The following is a 20,262-nucleotide window of genomic DNA, read 5'->3' on the forward strand; positions in this document are numbered from 1 at the left end:
CAGCACCCCTTTGGAAAGGATGCTGGGAGTGAGCAACCAATGCCGAGGGGGCAGGGAGTGCTGCGGGACTGTGTGCTGTCAGGACTGCGGGATGCTCCTCTGGCTTGCAGGGGCCCTCACCTGAATACGGAGACTGGGACTGCAGTTCCAGGAAATACACATTTGGATCTCTTCAACCGAGATCCCTGACAGTCTGACTTTGTGCTCCAATTTCACAAAGCTCCTTTGTTTCAAGCATTACTGATCTCTTAGCAGAGCTACTACGTAATAGAGTATAAATCAAGTCCCTGGTGTCCAAGGTGCTCATCTCTCGCACTTGTGAAGGTGTGGATGGTCACCAGGGTTGGACAGAAGTAGGATCTCTTGAACAGCCCTCCTGAAATTACTGATACAGCTGAGGCACAGCACAGCCTGCTCATTACAGACTACATTTTTCTAGTGAGAAGTCTGTTGTATCAATCTTATGCCAAATCAGGAGTTTGATTTATCCCTGTTGTAACTCCACTGAGCTCAGTCAAGCTATTTGAGCCATGAATTTAGCTCCACTTTCTACACAGAGAATACTGTTTTTTCCTTTGATACTGCTCCAGTGAACCTCTAAATCTACGAGCACGCATCCTGCTCCAGCAAAGCATGTAAGCACACACGTGGGAAGTATGTGAGAAATCACTGAGAGGGGAACTGGACTCGTTCCATACTTAAACCATCTTGTCGGCCTCTTTCACCTGACATCCTTGCTCATGTTATTCAGTGGGAGACAGTATTCCTTCAAGCATTTGGCTTAAGACAGCTGAAATGATGGCCATTGGGAAAGACTCCCATTGCCTTCCCTGGCAAGTGAATTATGCCCTGGATAATGGCTTGTCTTGATGGCAGTGGGGAGGGTCAGGGAGGATGAGACAGTGAGTCCATCCCTTCTGTAACAAACGTGTCTGCTGCGTCCATATTCACTAGGAATTATAGCAGACACGAGTGATGCCTTCTCCTGTGCCCTGCCCAAAGATCTTCCTACTTAACAACACCACCTACTCCCTCACAATTCTCCCTGCTAACTTCCACCCATGAGTCCCTCCAAATCTCAGGAAAAACACATTGTAGTCCCTACACTAACATTATGGCCAATATCTTTTTTCTCATGGCCTGGGAATATTTTTTGATGCACCTCATCTGGCCTGCATTTCCCTCTCCAGGCCTCTTCTGAGAACTTACTGGACTCTGCAGCACCTTTTTCTCATGCTTCTCATTCATCAGGGGAATGGTTTGCATCTGGCTGGGTGCTTATATTCTCATTATTTCCCATGGCTGTTACCCAGCCATTACCTGTTCTGGATTTCACACCAGAATGACAATTTGTCTGAAAGATCCTATTTGCTATTTACGCTACTTTTGCTACTTGTCTAGCAAACATCTTGCAACATCCCTGCCTAGGTCAACAGTGCCAATGCTCTGATCACGCAGTGCCTGTATCAAGGCTCACACACACTGTCCCTGTTTTAAAATCCCAGTTGCTCAGCAAAATTTTTCTGCCAATATATTTTTACGATGAACATCATAATAATTTCTGCCATCCTCTGCAGTAAGAGTGAACACATTATAAATATTTCTTTCCATCAGTTGATTAGCAATTTTACATTTTCATAAGGATCTGCTACACAGAATCTGTTCTCTTTCTACTTCTCTCTCACCTGCCCCTCTTCTTAGCAAACTTTCAGTCTTAGGAAGGCTTAAATCTTCAGATCCAGGGGGACGATAGTAAAGGGTTACTGCGAGTCACTCTCTTCAAACCCTGAACAAGTGACTTTGTTTTAAAGCAAATAAACCAAAGGCCTAGCCTCCCTAGTTATTCTGTCTTTGCTCTCTGCAAAGCACCTGCCTAGATGCTCACGCAAGTTTCTGGGACTCTCCTTTCTGGGCACACCTGAGTGCACATCCCCACAAGGACAACCCCAGGGCCCTCCCCTGACATCTCAGGCCAAGAAGTGCAAGCAGCACACAGATCCTGGCCATCCCCTGCTCTCGCTCAGCAGGACCAGGCCTTTTCAGGACCATAGCTTTGCTACAACCGCTTTATGGCCCTGACTGCAGCAGCAATTGTTTGCGCTCCCTTGGAGTGGTTTCCCATGCACCCTATTCCTGCTCACTCCTTCAGCCACAATGCCCTCCCACCAGAAATATTCCCCCAGCCCATACACTTCTGGAGTTTCTTTCTTACACAGCCTCTGCAAGCCAAGAAATCTGCACAGCTCTATTCAGTAGATTCCTGACAGTCTTCAAAGGATTGCTAATTCCAGCCTCCTTAAAGAACACGGAGCATTCGCTCCCTTACGCTTTTCTGCCTTCCCTACTGCGAGCCAGCCAGCACCTGTTGAGCCATAAAAAACACACCAGCAACGCAGTACACCTGAAACTCTCCGAAACTGCTGCAGTGCTGCCGGCAAGGAGACCACACGCTCCACGGAAAGGCCATCAAGCTGCTAATTGCTAATGTAAAGCTGGCTTTCTGGAGGAGATGGGTGTGCGCCTGGCTGGCTTGTATTAAGGGCTAACAAGGGTTAACAGTGCGTGTTCTCTCCATCTCACCCCCCCCTCCTCACTGTGCATTTCTGTCAGAGAGACCTGCTCTCCGGCCAGCCACCGCTGGGATTAGGCTGCTCCAACAGTCTGGCTGACACTCCGTGCAGGAATAAAGTCCTGCTGTCTGGAGGCAGCACACTCCAATGTGCGTCGCAGCCCTCCAGAAGGAACTCTAGAACTGACAAAGCAACAATCAGGACTTCGAAGATTTCAAAACTATGCAAGTTTAAAATAATCTTTGAAAACACCCAACTTAAGAAAACACCAAAACCCTCTGAGTGTTTTTTTTTTTATTTTTCTTGAAGGACTGCAAGCATTTTAGTTACTATGTCTGTTCAGGAGCCATATGGAAAAATCAGTGCTGTCCTGTTAAACTGGTTGCACAGTTTTGGTTTTCATCTGCCTACAGAGATGTGAAACGTCAACATTGTTTTATTTTATGCTTTTTCGGCAAAGCGAGCAAGAGGTCTGGGGATCATCTGGCCAGGAACACAATAGGTAAGTGGAGTATTTTTTGTGTAACATATTTCCAAGAGTCTGAGAATATACTGTTTGTGCAATTGAGTGAAATCAGCCTTTAGCATGATGTTCTCTTTGGGATAAGCTGATTATAGGTTGGTTGGTCGCTTGGTTTGTTTGTTTTCCTGCACAAGAAAAGCTCAGCTGCTGTGGTATCAGTGTGGTTTGCAAGATCCCATCATTTAAGTGGCAGAAAGACCGCTTCTTTTTTTTTTTTTTTAATCCTCTCTGAAGAGCAGAGCAACTCAGATTCCACTGTCAAAGGTAAAACAAAATATTTGGGGTTATATTTTGAATCTGTAAGCTATAGTTAGACTACAGGAATAACAAAGTGGCGAAGAAGTGACTGAGAGTCATAACGAAAGCCCTGCTATAAGAACATTAAAAATGGAATTGATATAATAATCTTCACTATTATTTCAGCGTGTTTCAGATGGTTGATTAATCTTCCTTGCAGGCAGATGCTAAAAATATTACAAAGAGGAAAAGAGTGACAACTTTATTAGGATATGAAGTAGAACATTCAGATGACCTGGTAGTGATAATTTCAGTAAAAATCTCACTGATACTAAAGATGTGCGTTACTTTGGGAATCACAGATTAAAACAAATTTTGTACATAAGTCTCTAGATGTATTGACTACTATGTTTAAACATGCATGTTTGAAATGGATTTATAAAGGCACTCGTCCTTTTATAAAGTCACTTTATCTGTAATGGACAGCAGGTCTCCTGAATTGTAGACATTTTGACTGCTTAAGATCTTCTGCACATTTGTAGGTACGATGAGGAGAGCTGATCTCAGAAACAAGTAAAAATTACAAAGGATTGAGCCTTTGTCTTGTATGTTCTCTTCTATCATTAGCCAATAATCAGATTTAACCAGGGTCTTTATCCTTGCTGCTTGTAAGATGCAATAAGCTACTTTTTTTCCCCTCAAAACAAGAGAACTTGCTCACAGAGCTCCCTCTGGTTTCCAAATCCCTGAGCTACAGCTGGCACCTCTATTGAAGTTCTATGCCCTTTCCACTTTTGTGCTTTCCTTTCTTTCTGAAACTGGATATGGCAAACAAAAAAGTTGTAAGGATAATCAATAACCTCCCATAGCAGTGTACCACCAAAATTTCTCATCCAAACTGGAGTCTCCTATCTGTGTAGCTCTGTGCAATGTATGCAGCACAGCTTAAATAATGTCAGCATTTGCAGAGATGATTTTGGGGACTTTTTGTGTACATTTCTTTTATAGATTCCAAGCTGATAACAGAGCCTCCTGGCAAAAGGAAGGGGCATACACGATTTTTAAAAATCTCTTAACAGAGTGAATACAATAGAGCTGTTAGAGTTGCAGCGAGCAGCAATTGCTGAGATGGGCTGGAAGTGATGTAGGTGTGAAAGGGATAGGCAATACAATAACCTCAGGCTGATTCATCCAGCTGCCCTACAGTAAGAAAGCCTTCTTCCAAATGAGATACACAAGGAGCTTAAAATACTCCTAAGTATCACTTAAGGGATTCTTATCCAGGGTCCTCCACTTCTCATCATACAACATCTTACACTGCTCCAATTAAGTTTTCTGATCCTCTTCTCTACACATACCTACAGTCACAACAGATGAAATCGTAATTAAATGATCTCTGACAGAACAAGCAGAAGCAGTGTTTGGGATATAACATGACCTCCTGTGAACTCGAAAGTGACAGTTACATTACGAATAACCCAGCCTTGAAATTTATCAAATGAACATTATAAATTAGGAAAAATATTTTAAAGGTAATTCTCCATTCATTTTGTCAGCAGTGAAAGGTGAGGGTTTTTTATAGCTGTCTTGTGATACTGCACTTGTGCTACACTGACTATATTTTTCTATAACAAAAGACTTCGTAGCAGCTTCTTTCATTAAATCTTTGCAGAGACATCCTCTGAGCAATATTCCTCTGTGAACTTTAAGCAATTTAGCAAAATGGAGACTGGCATTGTTTGAATGCCTGGCTTGCTGTGATTATGCTAAATACCAGGAAAGGCACAGAAAGAGAGGGTCACTGATTATTTTCTCTCCCAAGACAGCAGTTTCTGTACACTTTTGTCATCTCATCTCAGAGTACTGAAGATGTCCTGGTTCTGGACTTTTCTGCCTCTCCATCTTCTCATGGTGGCTTGCTTGTGTCATTCCATAAAAGCACCCATCACCAGTTCCCAACAGAGTTTCAAGACTGACCTCTTCAATTTCTACCACTCCCTGATACTTGCTGATGGTAAGGAAACTACAATTCACCTGATGAAGGATATACCTAAAAGGTAAGGGCAAACCAGTCACTCCTCAGATAATTCGCTGTCACACTGGGAGCTGCACGCTACCACTGCAAGCCAAAAATTGCTGTGCACCTGCAGAGCTCTCTCTGTGTCCACTGAATTTCCAGAGAAATGCCCTATTGCAGTTAAGGTCAAGTGTCGTAACATTGCCCAGAATCTGGAAAGAGCCTCAGATGAAGTTTGGATTCACAGAGGCATTTCAGGCAGCTTTCTGTGTGGTGTTTGTCACAGCAGCATCCCCCCAACGGATGGGCTCCAACAGCAGTCATGTCACACAGGCAGCCTGGCTTCAGAACTGCAGGGACACAGCCACCCTCCTACATTCATTGTAAAATACAAGAATTTTAGCGATTAATTATCCCAAATTAACAATTAACTATCCCAAAAATCAATAATATCTGCAGAGACATCAGAAAAAAAATCTACCAGTGTCCTGCATGCTGGAAGTGTTTTTGTTGAAGGGCACTAAGGCTTGCTAAGATCAAAATTCCACAGATTCTTCGCTTCCCCAAATATCTGCCAAGTTTTCTGCCATATCTAGATACATAGGTGATCTAGTTATTACACCTGGCACGGCATCTTGGGTAGCAAAGCCTGATCTGGTAGTTCGGGAAGAGACACCTTCCAAGTGGTTTAATCAGAATCTGCTCTGGCCAGTGACCAACACATACAGATTCTGACATACATCCCGAGCAGAACGTTCGGTCACGGAGCAGGGAGTGAGCCAGATGGTTCAGCCTTGATATGCACTGCACAAGAAGAAACAGGAACGTGGCACGTGTTATATAATGTGACGGTGCTCCGAGCAAAATTAGGAGCTCTCCTTGTTAAAGGCAAATGGATATTGAAATCTCTGGGGAAAGTGAATTTTGCTGTGCTCTTGTGGCATAACAGTAAGACTGCAATTAGGAAGCAAAAACCCGTTCAGTTTTGATGCTCAGATAAGGACCTCATGAATCCCAGAGTCATCCAAACAGGAAACCAAGAGATGACAATTTTGGCTTAAAGTAAAAGACTCAAGAATGTGGAGCTGTTTCCAGTGAAGCTTGACTTGGGCCCAGCAGCCATATCCTGAAAGCAAGCCAGACCTCTAGGCTGACATGATCTATCCATAATGACTAGGCTGCCTCACCAAGGCACAAAGAAACCTCAAATTGGCTTCATTTAACGGCAGAGTGACGGGCCTAAGTCCAAAAATGTCTGTGGCTGTATACAGTCCGTATGTACCAAAACAACAGAAATACACAGAACACCAGTGGAGTGAGACAGGAGGCTGGGCTTTACTGTAAATAAGCAGGAATCAAAACCTGAGTAGACAGATGCTTTGAATACAAAGCACATGCTCAGCAGCCTTTGTCATGAAGGCCAGTCAGTTAGAACCGGCCTGGATGAAACTGCCACTGACACCTGATAATCTTCAGGATCAGCTAAAACTATTCCGTTATACCCACTTCATCTGACACCCAGGAAGATCTAGATATGCAAGCACATGTGAGGGAGTATGTGCTTTAAGGGCTTTCACTGAACTCCAGTCAGGAAATCCTGGGAAAAAGCATACCAAATTCCTCAGACTTAGCCAACAGGTTGGTTGGAAGGTAGTCAGTTTATCACATCCATCCTCCAAAATGACCACGTGAGTACTGAAATATTGTATTTGCCTGAAGTGTATTAAAATTCAGTGGGAAAAATACTGCCTATGTTATGTGGATAAAACTTCCAGCGAATGTCTGCGTTAGATAAAAACAGGGCATGTGTTCTTCCCACAGCTGTAGATTTCAGACATTCACCGTCCCCTCACATTGATGCATCTCAAAAGGAAGCAGTCATTTCTTCTCACAAGGGAGTGAGCCAGGACAAGGAGTCTCAGGCAGACTTGATTTCCTGACACTTTCCCTCTGTTTTTAATCCACGTTTACAGGTACTACTTTGTTTTGGAGGAAGGCAGAGCCCTTGCACCTTTCACAATAACGGTGACCCCCTGTGATGTTCCCATCGAATGGAGCATACTTGTGCACAAGGCTTCAGCAAGTCTCCTCGGAAAAGCAGCACGAGGTAAGACCCTTGGGCTGCCTGAGCAGAGGCAGGGAAAACATGTTATTTGTGGTGTTACAGGAAACTCCCCACAAGCTTAAACATCCCATGCTTCCCTCTTCTATAAACTGCCACGGGCTAAAGAGGACATCTGAAATGTGGGAACCCATGGGATTTTGCTAGCAATGGAATGAAGTAAATTAAGGATTACATCTGAAAAAGTCAAAATCACATGGTAATATTTGGGAACAACGCTGTGTGCTCCGCAAACATGGATCATCTTCATAAGCTATTTGTACTGCCCCAAATTTCTCTCTGATGCCACAGGTCTTTTTCTTTGGCTTAAACCACTTAAACCTGTCATTTTGCTCCCCACAGTGATGTGCAGAAAGTTAGCAGGATGTTTTTCTGGGAATACCATCTACCATGGCAATGGGCATTGCACTGCATTTAGCTCAAGAGGAAATTCCATTCTCTTTCATGATTTTTTAAAATTAATTTTTCAAACTAAAATCTGAAAGCTGCCATTAACAAGTTCCTACCTGTCAGGCAGGTACACCTGACTAAGGACTTGAAATAACATTCCTTAGAAGTAATAGATTTTCCATCTTCATAAAAGACAGTCAGAGGCACAAAACTAAACCAAAGAAAACTCCTTTCTCTGAAAGTATGAGTCTCCTTGAAGAAAAGTACCCAGAGAGGGAGCCTTTGAAAGAAGAAAATTGTAGGGACATCAGGCACAATACAGGCCAAGCTCTCGCAAGTTGTGGTGTTACGTTCTATTTGAAAACATAATGCTACAACTGCACTGTGAAAATAAAAGCTACTAAAATTTTATTTTAATAAATTGCCAGTAGCACAAAGTATTTTTAGTTATAATTGTTTTCAGGAAGAAAATTGGATGTTCCCCGACATACCAATGACAAAGTATGCGATGTGCTTTTTTTGATGTCTGTTAAAACACGTTACAAGTCTGATTTTTGCCTGCAGGTGATCATGAGACACAAGAGGTCTCAAAATCTCAGAAGGCTCCAGGCATGGTGTCCACCGTTTTTAGCTATAAGGGAAACTCTGTAGAGACTTACATGGGTATGTCTTCTCATTCTGCCCTTTACATGCTAGAGTTCTTATCCACTGAGCGAGACACACACATTACCGTGTACTTAACTACTGACACAACATCAGGGCACCTCTATCCAGAACTTCCAATGGATCCACGCATAGATGTTATTGGCGTTGGGCATACAACAGTGACTCTGACCTGGAAACACAGTCCCTCTGTCTTGCAACATAGAGAAAACATCCAATACTGTCTTCTAGTTAATGAAAAGCACAACTATAAGAGCTTATGTGCTGCTGAGACAGCAATCAGGTCCTCTGGAATGAAACTGCCACCTACATTAGCTTTGTCTCTCTCTCCATACCTTTTCGAACCGCAGCAAGTGATGATATTGTCCAACAGTGAACTGAGCATCATCAACAAAGCAAGTAGTGGGGAGGTCAGGCAGATATGCATGGGGACCAAGAACACTTACACAGTGCCCAACCTCAGTCCCAGCACTCAGTATTACTTCGATGTTTTTGTGGTCAATCTCCTCACAAATGCCAGCGCTGCTTACACCGGGACGTTTGCAAGAACCCTGGAAGAACCTGAACCCAAGGTGATGGAGCTGAAAGATGGGAAAGTGATCCAGGTTGTCCTGGATGGGCAAAACCAGAAACTCTACAGCCTGCGGTACCAGGCAAGGCACAAGAAAATACAATTCACCTTTCAGTTGTGTCGTGGCCAAGTACGCGTTCACATAACAAAGAATGGTAGAACAGTGGCATTGGAGAACATCTCAGGGCTGAGGTATTTCTCACTGAAGGGAAAGCTGCTGGACACGTATCTGGTGCAGCTGAGGTCCACAGAGGAGTCTAACTCTTCTGTGAAAGTACAGGTGTCCCCTCAGTTCCACAAGCCCTTATTCCCACTTCTTCCAGAGAGCTTAAAGATCAAGTCCTTCAGTAAACTGAGGACCTGCAACTCTGTCACCATTGCCTGGCTAGGAACACAAGAGGAGAGCAAGTACTGTGTGTACAAGAAAAGGATTGAAGAAGATCAGGTCTGGATGGAACTGCAGAGTGTGGACAGGTGCTCTGGACCTGAATCTCGGCACAAGTCAGAGAAAGTGCTGTGCAAGTATTTCTACAATATAAATCTCCAGCGAGCTGTCACCACAGAGACCATCAAAGGGCTGGATGCGGGGACGCTTTACTTGTTTGATGTTTATCTCTTTGGGCCATCTGGCATCCCTGTCAGATATCATAGCAAAGTTGTGAAGACCAGGAAAAAATGTTTAAGGTTTTAAAGAAACGTTTTGAAGAGAGTGATTGAAGACTATTATCAAAATCTATGCCAACACATAGCCTGTGCAGTTTAAAATATGCTGACTCAAAAAATTTTCTATGAAGGAAACAGTTGTCTAGATCATTACGCTTACTTTTGCATCTTCTCTCCTTTATAAGTTCTTTTTTCTCCCCTTGGCTGTCTCATTCAGACATCAAAAACAGACTTGTGAAACAAATCCATGCACATGGAAATAAAATACCCACAATTGCACCCATCAGAAATAGATTGGTCACCTAAAATGCTTCTGAAATCCAATACACAAGCAATGGGAAATGCTTCTTAAGAAGCACACATCATTATTTTAAAGTCCCAGAGAGTTTTCTGCTTGATGTAGCAGCTAACAAGGAACTGAGAGACCCCACAAGTCAAGCTACTCTTGAGAAACTGAACTTCCCTGCTGCTTGAACAGGAACAGAGACAAAAAGAATTTTAAAAACAGTGGAATTGGTGTAAAGCTCCACACCCTGAGTAAAGCAGGCAGAAATACATCTTCCCCCATTACCTGCATGTTCGCTTGGCTTTCATTTCTACAGACTAACTATGCTTGACTAGAAACAGGCAAAATTCAGGCCAGGAACTGGCTCTGGATCCAGCTTTTTTGGAGAGTATACACCCACACTGCCGTGCTGCTGCCCATTAATGAAAGCAACAGGTAAGGAATCTGGCCATAGAAGGAGGTTTTTACCTGCAGTCTCCAATATCAAGCCCACATCTATCACCATGTGACTCCTGAGTGTAATACACTCACTCTTTACATTGTTAACCCAACCTACATCAAATGAATGCATCACTTCAGTAGAAATTAAATGTGGTTTTCCTATTAAGTATCATGGAGGGAAAAATGTTTGTTGTGAAAATCCTGACAAACACTTTTTGTTGTCTTGTTTACTTGAGTACCTTCCTTAAATGATGAGACATAGCATAAAAATAAATTTTGAAAAAAATAAAAGTCTTCATAAAAACCCATTACACTCAATTTCAATTATCAGCAGAAAATATTTTGCACATGGGCTCTTGGTAGATCTGGTATTTACATATGAAGAGATACGAGAGATTTGCTGACCCAGAGGTTGCCAGAGAAATCTTGCCTGCTGTAATTCTTTTTCCTCTACGCTTACACTAAGCAAAGACATAAATGATTAATTCCATTATTGCATATTCCAGAAGTTTGCTTGCAATTCAGGGTCATCAAGGCTGTAGTTGACTCTGAATAATTATACCTCCAGGCATGCTTGGAGGCACTTGGTAAGGACCGAATCAGTCCCCTGGGCATACAGAGGGTTACGTGTTCCCTGCTCCAAAGACTTTACAGCGCTGCGCGCCACGTACAGTGCACGCTACACATCAGCAGACTCATTAATCCCAGAAGGAGGGTTCTGGCCTTCGCAAGGGATCAGCTGCAATAACTGGGTTTCGGCTAGGCTTTGCATACGTTGCCACAGCAGGAGCAGAGTGCGCCGTGATCTCCTCCCCACACTCTCCCAGCCTTTTGGCTTATTACAGAGGCTGGCAGCTGCACCGCCTTCTTTCTAAGGCAAGCTTTCTCTTCATTTTGCTCCTGCCAAAAATAGTCTGAGCTCAAAGAGCAACAGAGGTCATCTCCACTTGGGAATCTTAATGTTTTCTTCTGCCTTCCTCCTCAATTTCAGGCATTTATATTCTGGATGAACTTCACTTAGATGCCCTACAAATGACTGTAATCACAACCATAATAATAATAGAGGAGGAACAGGAAGATGGGTTTAATTGCAGATACAATATATTCTTAATCCACTGCCGTCAGTCTGTCAGAGCATTAACCCTTGCTTTTGCCCTCTGTACCCAAATGCCACAAAAATGTCACTTGGACAAAGATACATTGGCACCTTGCCAGACACCAGCACCTCTACTGAAGAGTATCGCTCACGACAGAACTGGCTTCAGAATTCTCATCAAAACCTTGGTGTAGGGCTGTAGCCAAGAGGCCTGAGGAAGGGATAGGAGGACAGCATGGGAGAGGGCAGGAAGAGCTGAACAGTCAGAGGTGGTACATAAGCAAAGGTTTGGTGTAGCACTGAGCTGACTGTTAATCAGAATCTGGAGGAAAGGCAGTGCAGGTTTGGAGGTCAGCTGACATTTCAGGGGGACTTTGAGAAAGAGATTGCCTTCCTCCCAGCTTCACCAGCTCCTCTTCACTCCACACACACCAGCTACCGCTACGTGCAGAAGACTTGCTGAGGCAGGACCAGTGGGGAGCTCTGAAGACCCCAACTTACTGCTGCTGCAGCCCAGGCTGTGATACAGGTGGAGCAGTCAGCACCGATGCTAGTCCCTTGCTCACGGGGGGAGCTGTCACCCACACATCCCAGTCCCTCCAGCAGCAAAGGCCCCCACGCACAAGAGGGAGAGCTCGGCTGTAGAGAGAAATATGCTGTTCTGTCAAAACCCATTGCCTCTAATGCAAGCAGAGCAGGCAACCTGCCCTCCAGGTAGCAGCCCACTTCGCTTCCATGTGCAGCCAGCCACAGCCTGTAACGCAGACCCCAGGAGCAGCAGGGAATATTCCTCTCCATTGCTCTTTCCACCATGACTCTGCCTGTGTGCGCCAGACTGCAAACCTGTTCTCGGTTCGCTTGTGCCCATGCCCTGCTTACGAGCAGACTTTGGGCACTCTGGTTTTCAAGCTGGGTGTCACTCTGCTGGCTGCTGCCCTGGGAGCAACATTTCAGACGTTTATCCACAACAAAACCAAAGGTGCCATGTTACACCATTAGTGTTCTTCCTGCCCTGACCAACTGCTCATGTGTGCAGATCCCTGCCACAGCTGTTTGGCATCTTTCCATCTTCTCTCCCTCCTATTTGACTAGTGCTTGCCTACTGCAGTAGTCTGACTATAAACATTTCCCAAGCTACATTCAACCCCTTCCTTTTCTTTTGCAGATCATTTACAGTAAAGTCCTCAGCATCATTATCAAGCCAAAGTATTTTTCCTAGTGTTCAGTGGTGGGTCCCAGCTTTTGTGTGCTTCCAGCTATCGTTCCTCAACTCCTGTTCCAGCTGAGATCAAAGCCTGAGGCCATGCATCCATTCCCAGCGTTTTTACAGAATTGCTCCCATTGCTGAGTCACCCCTCCAACATGGGAAGTGGGGGTCAAGGATATCAAAAACAGGGAGGGCAAGTAAGAAGATAAAACAGGTTTCATCTCCACATCCTCTTCCCCCTGTGGGCTCAGCCCCACAAATCACCACTTGCATTCTGGAAGTGAGGTGCAGGTATCTGGAACAGTGAAATAATGAAGGATGGGCTTCCATGTTTGCCACCGTGTATGCCCAAGGGCCACAAACCAGTACAGCAAAGGGCTCTTGAGCACCACTTCCCAGTATTTCATGCAACTGCTGTTGCTGGAAGCTTTGGAACCTAACACAGTAATAATTGCTGAAGTCACACACTTTGAAAGATTCAGCTGCCTATCTCCATTGTAGAGGTTTGACGCTGGGGTCAAGGACCGATGACATTTTTAAGTTAAATATTAACTGACATGCAGAATCATTTATTTCATCATTCCTTTTTCCTCCTGTATTTAACAGTCCATTTATTCATTCCCTGTTACTCTGAGTTTCCTAACGAATGTAAATACCCTTCAAATTGGATCTGGTAGTCTTTTAGAAATTGTTCCCTAACTGCCCAGAAATACACTCAAAGATACAGTCACAACTTTGGGCAAATAATGTTTTTTAAGATTTATTTCATCTTTGTATCTTTCCATGTTTTTTTCTGGCTGATGCCTTCCCACTCGGAAGACTTGCTTCTAGCTTCCCTAACATGTTAAAAATAGTCTTGCTATTTTGGCCCCAGGTGCTGGCCTGAAATCCTGCTCACTAATTGCTTTCAAACACAGAGCTGATGTGTTTGTTTACATGTACACACATCACCCCCGTTTTGGGCTTTATTACTATTAGTTGTTGGGGTTTGGTGGGTGGAGTTTATGAAGCACGGACACTGCAGTTAAACATCCTGGCCACACACAGCTTTGCACAAGGCTTAAAATCTAATTTTGAAAGTCAAATAATCACACTGACAGTGAGCCCAAGCCAGTGACCCCAAAGCGCCAAAGGCTTTCAGGTGCTGTAAAAGCAACTGAAGCTCTCTGGCATTTAGAGAAAAATGGATGACTTGGCAGCTGAACACTCATTCAAAACAACAATCAGGCAAACCAGAATAGATTATTTTATCTTTGGGGAGGCAGTGGCTTGTCAGTGTTACCTATTGCGCACAAGCTGGATTGAGAAATCAGTGTGACCAAGCACTGTGCTTCTCTTTCAAATCAACAGGTATTTCCTGGGCAAGCCTCTCAGGAAATATTAAGGAATAGCATTGTAAAAAGCAGCTGAATTTACGAGAAGAGGCACACCGTAAGCATGTCACACCCGAGTGGCATTCTTCTGCAAAGAAGCGTGCTGCGGGATGACCGAGGGATGCGTCAGGGCTGGCAGCCGCTGCTGGCGGGAGCTGCCCGGGAGGGGCTGCGCACCCCCAGCTGCCCAGGCAGAGCACGGGGGGGGCACTGTCAGGCTGCCTGAAACGCAGGAAGTGCTTATGAGGTACCGCTTATCGGGAGCAAATATTTCTACAAATCTAACCAGGCAAGCGTCTTGCTGATAAGATTATTAAGGCAGAAAGGGTAGAAGAAAAATCCAAGGAGCTTACTTTTTTTTTTTTGGTCAAGTGTTCCGTGTTTAGGGTTTTTAAAAATTTAAAATTAAAGGGCATAAAAAGTGACAGCCAAGGAACAACAGATAGGCACTTACTGAAAGGACTATAACACCGGTGCTCCCTGTGCCTCCAAAAGGTTTGAGACTGCCATCAATGAAGGGGCCAAAGCTTCCACAAAACAGAAATACAGTGGTGCCAAGGGCAATCGCAGATTTGAGGAGGTTAAAGCAGAGACATTTAGTTCAGGCACGATCTACCCAGCAAGTTGTGATCTCAGGCATTCCCTGACAATTCTCTATCTTCTCCTGTAGCTCCATTGTCCTGAGGGAGGTTCTCTGGGACATTACTTCCCTGTCTCACTGTCAACTTACCTCCCACCAGATCTGGATGTCTGGGACATGGGCAACAGACTCCACTTTGCCAAGGGTTTGTTCCTCAGGTATTTTGGCCACTGTTTTTGTGGCCTCTGCAGGAGCCTTTGAGACTTTCCTTACAGGGACTAAACATGCTGAGAGTTTCTAGCCAAAGAGCCATCCTTGGAAAACTGGATACCCTGTCCTACACTGCTTTTGCTCTGAGGAAGGTTCTCTGCAATGCTGCTCCTCTACCTCACTTACAAAAGTATCAGGACAGCCTGCCCCCAGATGACAGCAGAGTAGTCCCAGGAGGAAAGCACTAGAAACTGCTGTTTCTCATAGGTGTTGGTATTACTGACACAGGAAGGGCTCTGAGAAGCTGACCTAGGAGCTCAGTGCGGAAAGGGTTGTTCCCGACTCCTGTGGTAACTTGCTCTGAAGGTAGAGATAAGCAGGAAAGGGGACGTTCAGAGGCCAGGGTGGGAACACAAGAAAAGCATGAAGAATCTGAAGGTAATGAGGTAAAATGTGAGTTTGTTAGGAGCTTCTAAGAAAAGGAAAAGCCCAGCCAGCAACCACATTTTGCATCTGGCTTCCATTTTCATAAGCTGCCTACTGCCCAGGAAGCCCTCCTGGCTGGACAGAGATTTCTCCAGAATGACATTCATTTTCAGGAGGGCTCTGCAGGAGCCCTGATAAAGGCTGCCAGTGGGATACATCATCATTTTTCAGGCACCAGCACCACAGTGGTGATACCAATCACTTTCATTCTCTTTCCAGCAGAAGGCAGATTGTGCTTGATTGTGCTCACTACTGATTCATTTCTGTCTCTGACATTCAGTGCCAGCATATAAACCCACTAAGCCCCTTGTGCTCCTGTAGCTCGTAACTCTCACAAACAGGAGAACTCAGCATGCAGCATGAATTCTGCACTAAGGAAATACTCATTTCTGAGCCTCCTTTAGAGGTCTCGGGAAATGACCACACACAGCACACTCTTAAGGTAGCATCCTATAAGACTTGGATTTCACGCCTAACAGATCAGCTACATAAAGATCAGCTACAAAACAAGGACTTGAAGCAAATAATAGGCAAAGTCTAGCACTTCTGATTTTTACTTTCTTGTCAAAACCAGCCTGACAACACTCAAAGGGGTACTACACAGCATGGCTGAGGTGGTACCACTGTTGAGAAAAACCACCCAATTTAAAATATATAAAGTACCAGTGCAGGCTCTCATACTTTCTGTGGAATCGCAAGGAGCCTGGAGAAGGCTTTAAACACATTAAGAACATCTCCACTATGAGCTTAGGGCATTCTCTTTTCAGACAGCAGTGCTCATGGAAAGCTGAGGTTCTAATTGAAGGACTGAGGACATGATATACTAAATGCCTTCATATGAGGTTTTAGATGGGAATCTTTAAGGCCTCTTCCTGCACTTATGTTCATTTTCATAAAACAATGCTCCAAACAACTTCATATGACATTGCACAGTAGTATGTATGGACATCAAGTCACCCCTGAACAACATGTGCCCTAGGCACTACCAAGGAAGGGAGCTAAAGCTCCTTGTCTGGGAAGAAGCTGCATAGGTTAACAGTCAGGACATCAATGTCATGACTTAGGGCCATCTTCACTATTTTTAAGCATTTGGAGTAGACAGTGCCCATGACTGTGGAATGTCAGCTGCTCATTCCTGAAGGACCTTGAAAGCAAGAACAGATTTTGCTTATGATGACAATCCGGAGGCCTCTGGATGCTAACTATATATGGTGGAAAGTTTTAACTTGGAGGAGTCTTTGGCCTTTTTTCATAAAGAAGAACCCAAGCCAGAGAGGGAACCAATATTAAGTACTACTGTCAGTGAGCAGTTCCTTTGAGGACAACAGCCATCCACCCACAGAGAAGGATTCCTTTCTTTATCTACAACTCAAAGGAAACAGTTTTATTATTGGGTTGACCTAAAAAAAAAAATTCAAATATTTGTATTCAGGCAGTTAGTTTCCTAAGTGGGCCAAACCCTCTGGTTTTGTAATGTGGCACAGTCCTCAAAGCCAGATTTCCAAAAGCCTATAGTGCCAGCTTCCCAGCTCAGACTGAGAGCCCACAAATTGGCTAGACCATCAGAAGAGCTTTGCACATAGTATCTCCTATTGGGACAAAATCTATTAAAATCTGTCCGTAACTCAATGAAACCACAAGAGTTACATCTGCAAACAATTTGGCCCATAATACTTTCCTCCCTAGTCACGCTTATACAAAGGAGAAAAGCTACTTTTATAGCAGATATTTGATCCATGTTATTCACATGTACTGATGCTCAACTTCCTAAAATACCTGGGAGAAAGCAGCAAGGTGGGGGTTATTTTTTGACCCAGAAGAGAATTTAATTAGCTATAAAGAAAAAGTCACTTGTAATCCCAAATTAAAATTATTCTATGTATAAAAAGCAGATGGTTTCAATTTGAAACAAAACCTCTCTAAAAGTGCTATCAGAGTTCCTATTCATGCAAATAGTTTGTTTGCAAGGGTAGTTGTTCTTGAAAAAAGGAGTCAAAGATGGAAATCAAAGGTGATTCAGAACATGCAAAAAAATCCCCGAAGTCTACAGTTCAAAACAGAATATTAGAGTGGAAATCCGCAGCTCACGTTGCGTTGGGCACAGTCAGTTCTGACTAAACTGACAATTACGTTATTTAATAGCCTTTTGAGTCTCAGAAATTGGCATCAAACCTAATATTTCAGCTATTTGGATAAAACTGTTCCTTGTCTCTAGGGTATTGCTGTTTATTTGACTCGACTATTAATTCCATCCTAACCAGGTATTCAGAAAATGTGTGATAGCAGAATTGATCAGTCAAAACATACTGAACATTCTTTTCCAGGGGATTGAGAAATAATTCAAGTAGGTTTTTTTCCAACATCCTTTGGCTACACTGTCCCTCCCACTGGCTTCTTGTAAGGATAAAGAATTACACATATTCTAGTCCCACTAGTTTCTTTCTCTACAGACTTTAGCAAGATATTTACATATACTTTTACTTAATTTAGAGCAGGAAGTTACTTCTTTTACCCATCCACTCCCTGAGAAAAGTATGTAAATTGTTGTCACAGCAAGGCACAATGACATCCAACAGTAAAACTTGGAGCATCCTCATGTCCCATTGCTAAGACGTACTTAAAAGTAAGCAAAAGGAATTTAAAAAAAAAATAATTAGTGGAAAGACAAAATCTTAAGTATATGGGAAGAAAACTAGAAAGAATTACCCACAGCCTTCACACAGGGAGGAACAGATCCATGCCCCTTAAGGGTTACTTTGGGCAGGTAAAGAGACAGGCTTACAGGCCAAATTCATTTACAAGAACCTGATGACCTCCGAGTGTCTCACCAGGCTTTGTAGAGCTTCTGGATCTGTTTTGGCTTGTGGACCGTTTCACCTTGTACCAACCCTCACCTGCTGCAGGGGTGTCCCTTTGCACATCCCCCAGACCACTGTCTGCCCTGCAGAGTGCCTTCACGGTAAAGCTACCTACTGCACAGACCACAGACCTTCTGAGTGTTTCAGAGCAGTTATGAAGACAGTGCAAAATGAGTGGCATTATTGCCATCATGCAGCCATACTTTATTTCCCACATTCAGAGAGGCCTCTTTCTGCTTCCTGGAAACTACGCAGGATCAGCAAACACCAACATCACGGTGAGAATACAGAAAAAAACCCAAAAACCTAGACACAAACCTAGGATCCCTATCTAAATTTTCTACTCCCAGCAGAATAAGGGTAAAGAGCATACTCGCTTTTTATTTTGCCTTTTATGAAATTATGGGTTATTTTCAGAATGCAGCTTTGATTTAAGTTCTGGTTGGTTTGGTTCAGGCTTGTATCCAAACCTTTTATAAACGAGTTAAACAGTTAAAGGAAGTAGTACACAGTTCACTGTACTTTTTCCTACTGCAATGAAATATTTTGACTGGAAACAATTTGGGGCAGGAGCTGGTTTTTTATTATATGTATCTTCAGGCCACAGCACTGATCCTGATGGACCTAAGTGCAATAATAAATGTGGTGGGTACCCACTGTTCATTCTCACTTTAAAGTTAATAAACAATTTTACCATTAGGTGGCACCAGAGAATATTTTTAACATTAAGGACCACTGGAACCGTGATCTGGAATAGTCTTAAAGCAGATGTAGCCACTAAATTAAAAAAACATAGTAATCTTTGCTCTGCATATGAGCAGTTTAATTACTTGACTATAAGTGATAGCGTTACACAGCTCATCAGAATGCAAGTTACAGCTAAATCCATGATTTCTTTATTAGCAAGGGTTTTTTTTTCTATTCTTAATCACACATGAGAAGTATTTAACATGAAATTGCCATACAGTTTGATTTAACTAAGATTAACATCTTGGTAGCGTTTTATTTGTCTTACTAAAAAGAGAAATGTATCTCTGCCCAGACAACTCCAAATGTAGACTATTAAAAAAGACCCTTTCAAGAGTCCCTGTGCATATCTGGTACAATTCCAGCTAGGTCTATGAATAATTTACCAGCTAATGAGCTCTTTTCTGTTTATGAAATAATACTCTTCAGAATAGTAAGGCAGGACATAAGCAGTAGCCATATGTTTCTTCTCGAATTCCAGCTAGACAAATGACCTGAAAATTGCTGTTGCAAGAACTTCTAAAACATATGGCTAAGTACAGGGAATTTGTTAAGTTCTTGTGTCAGATCCAAGAGTTTCCAATTATCAACAAAAGATGGCATACCAACCCAATTACTTCTGATATATTCCAGTCAAGACAGATTCCATGTAACCATAGCTGTGTGGGTGTACGTGGTTTGAAATAACAGGAATCACTGAAAATTTAGTGTAAATAAAAAAAGTAGACCTTCCAGATATCACATTCAGACAAATGTGTCCCAGTGTGCTAAATGTGCTTTCAGCAAAAATTCTACCAATGCTGATTTCAAGCCATCATAAACTATTAGAGGTACGTTTACTTTCCAGCGTTACAGAAATCTCCTGCAACAGCTTATTTATTTCATTTGTCAGAATGGAAAAATACACTTTCCTTACGTAAGTTAACAGAAATGTACCAGATAGTTTTCAATTTTTTTTTTTTAATTATTAATTGCAGGCTGCTTTTTGAGACAACATCCTTGTAGCGCTGGATGAACATGAGGCTACAATTAACAGTCAGAACACTGGTACATTACACACATTACTGACACATCTGACTAAGCAACTGAGTCTGGTCCCATGTTCTCACTCACAGGAGTACTTAGACCTGGACTCTGTAGACACCATGTGTTTTCATACCATGCCTTAACTGAAGAATCTCTAGGCATTCTATGTGACAGCAAGATGGAAAAACAATTATAT

At 43.1% G+C, this 20,262-nt stretch overlaps 1 protein-coding gene across 1 annotated transcript; it reads left to right on the plus strand.

Annotated features, from left to right (window-relative positions):
- The first annotated feature begins 5,199 nt into the window (after positions 1 to 5,199).
- Positions 5,200 to 9,784, plus strand: LOC104513189 (protein NDNF-like). The gene is made up of 3 exons (XM_010156463.1): positions 5,200 to 5,387; positions 7,321 to 7,454; positions 8,424 to 9,784. The coding sequence occupies exons 1-3, from the start codon at positions 5,200 to 5,202 to the stop codon at positions 9,782 to 9,784; spliced, it is 1,683 nt and encodes a 560-aa protein (XP_010154765.1).
- Positions 9,785 to 20,262: the final 10,478 nt, after the last annotated feature.

The sequence above is a fragment of the Eurypyga helias genome, unplaced genomic scaffold, assembly GCF_000690775.1.
Source record: "Eurypyga helias isolate BGI_N326 unplaced genomic scaffold, ASM69077v1 scaffold1248, whole genome shotgun sequence".
Lineage (NCBI taxonomy): Eukaryota > Metazoa > Chordata > Aves > Eurypygiformes > Eurypygidae > Eurypyga > Eurypyga helias.

What these genes read in the sequence shown, in the direction of transcription:
- LOC104513189 (XM_010156463.1), top strand. Translation starts at nt 5,200, where the DNA reads ATGTCCTGGTTCTGGACTTTTCTGCCTCTCCATCTTCTCATGGTGGCT. An exon ending in ATGAAGGATATACCTAAAAG is followed by an intron (nt 5,388 to 7,320) that starts GTAAGGGCAAAC and finishes CCACGTTTACAG; the next exon opens with GTACTACTTTGTTTTGGAGG. An exon ending in CCTCGGAAAAGCAGCACGAG is followed by an intron (nt 7,455 to 8,423) that starts GTAAGACCCTTG and finishes TTTTGCCTGCAG; the next exon opens with GTGATCATGAGACACAAGAG.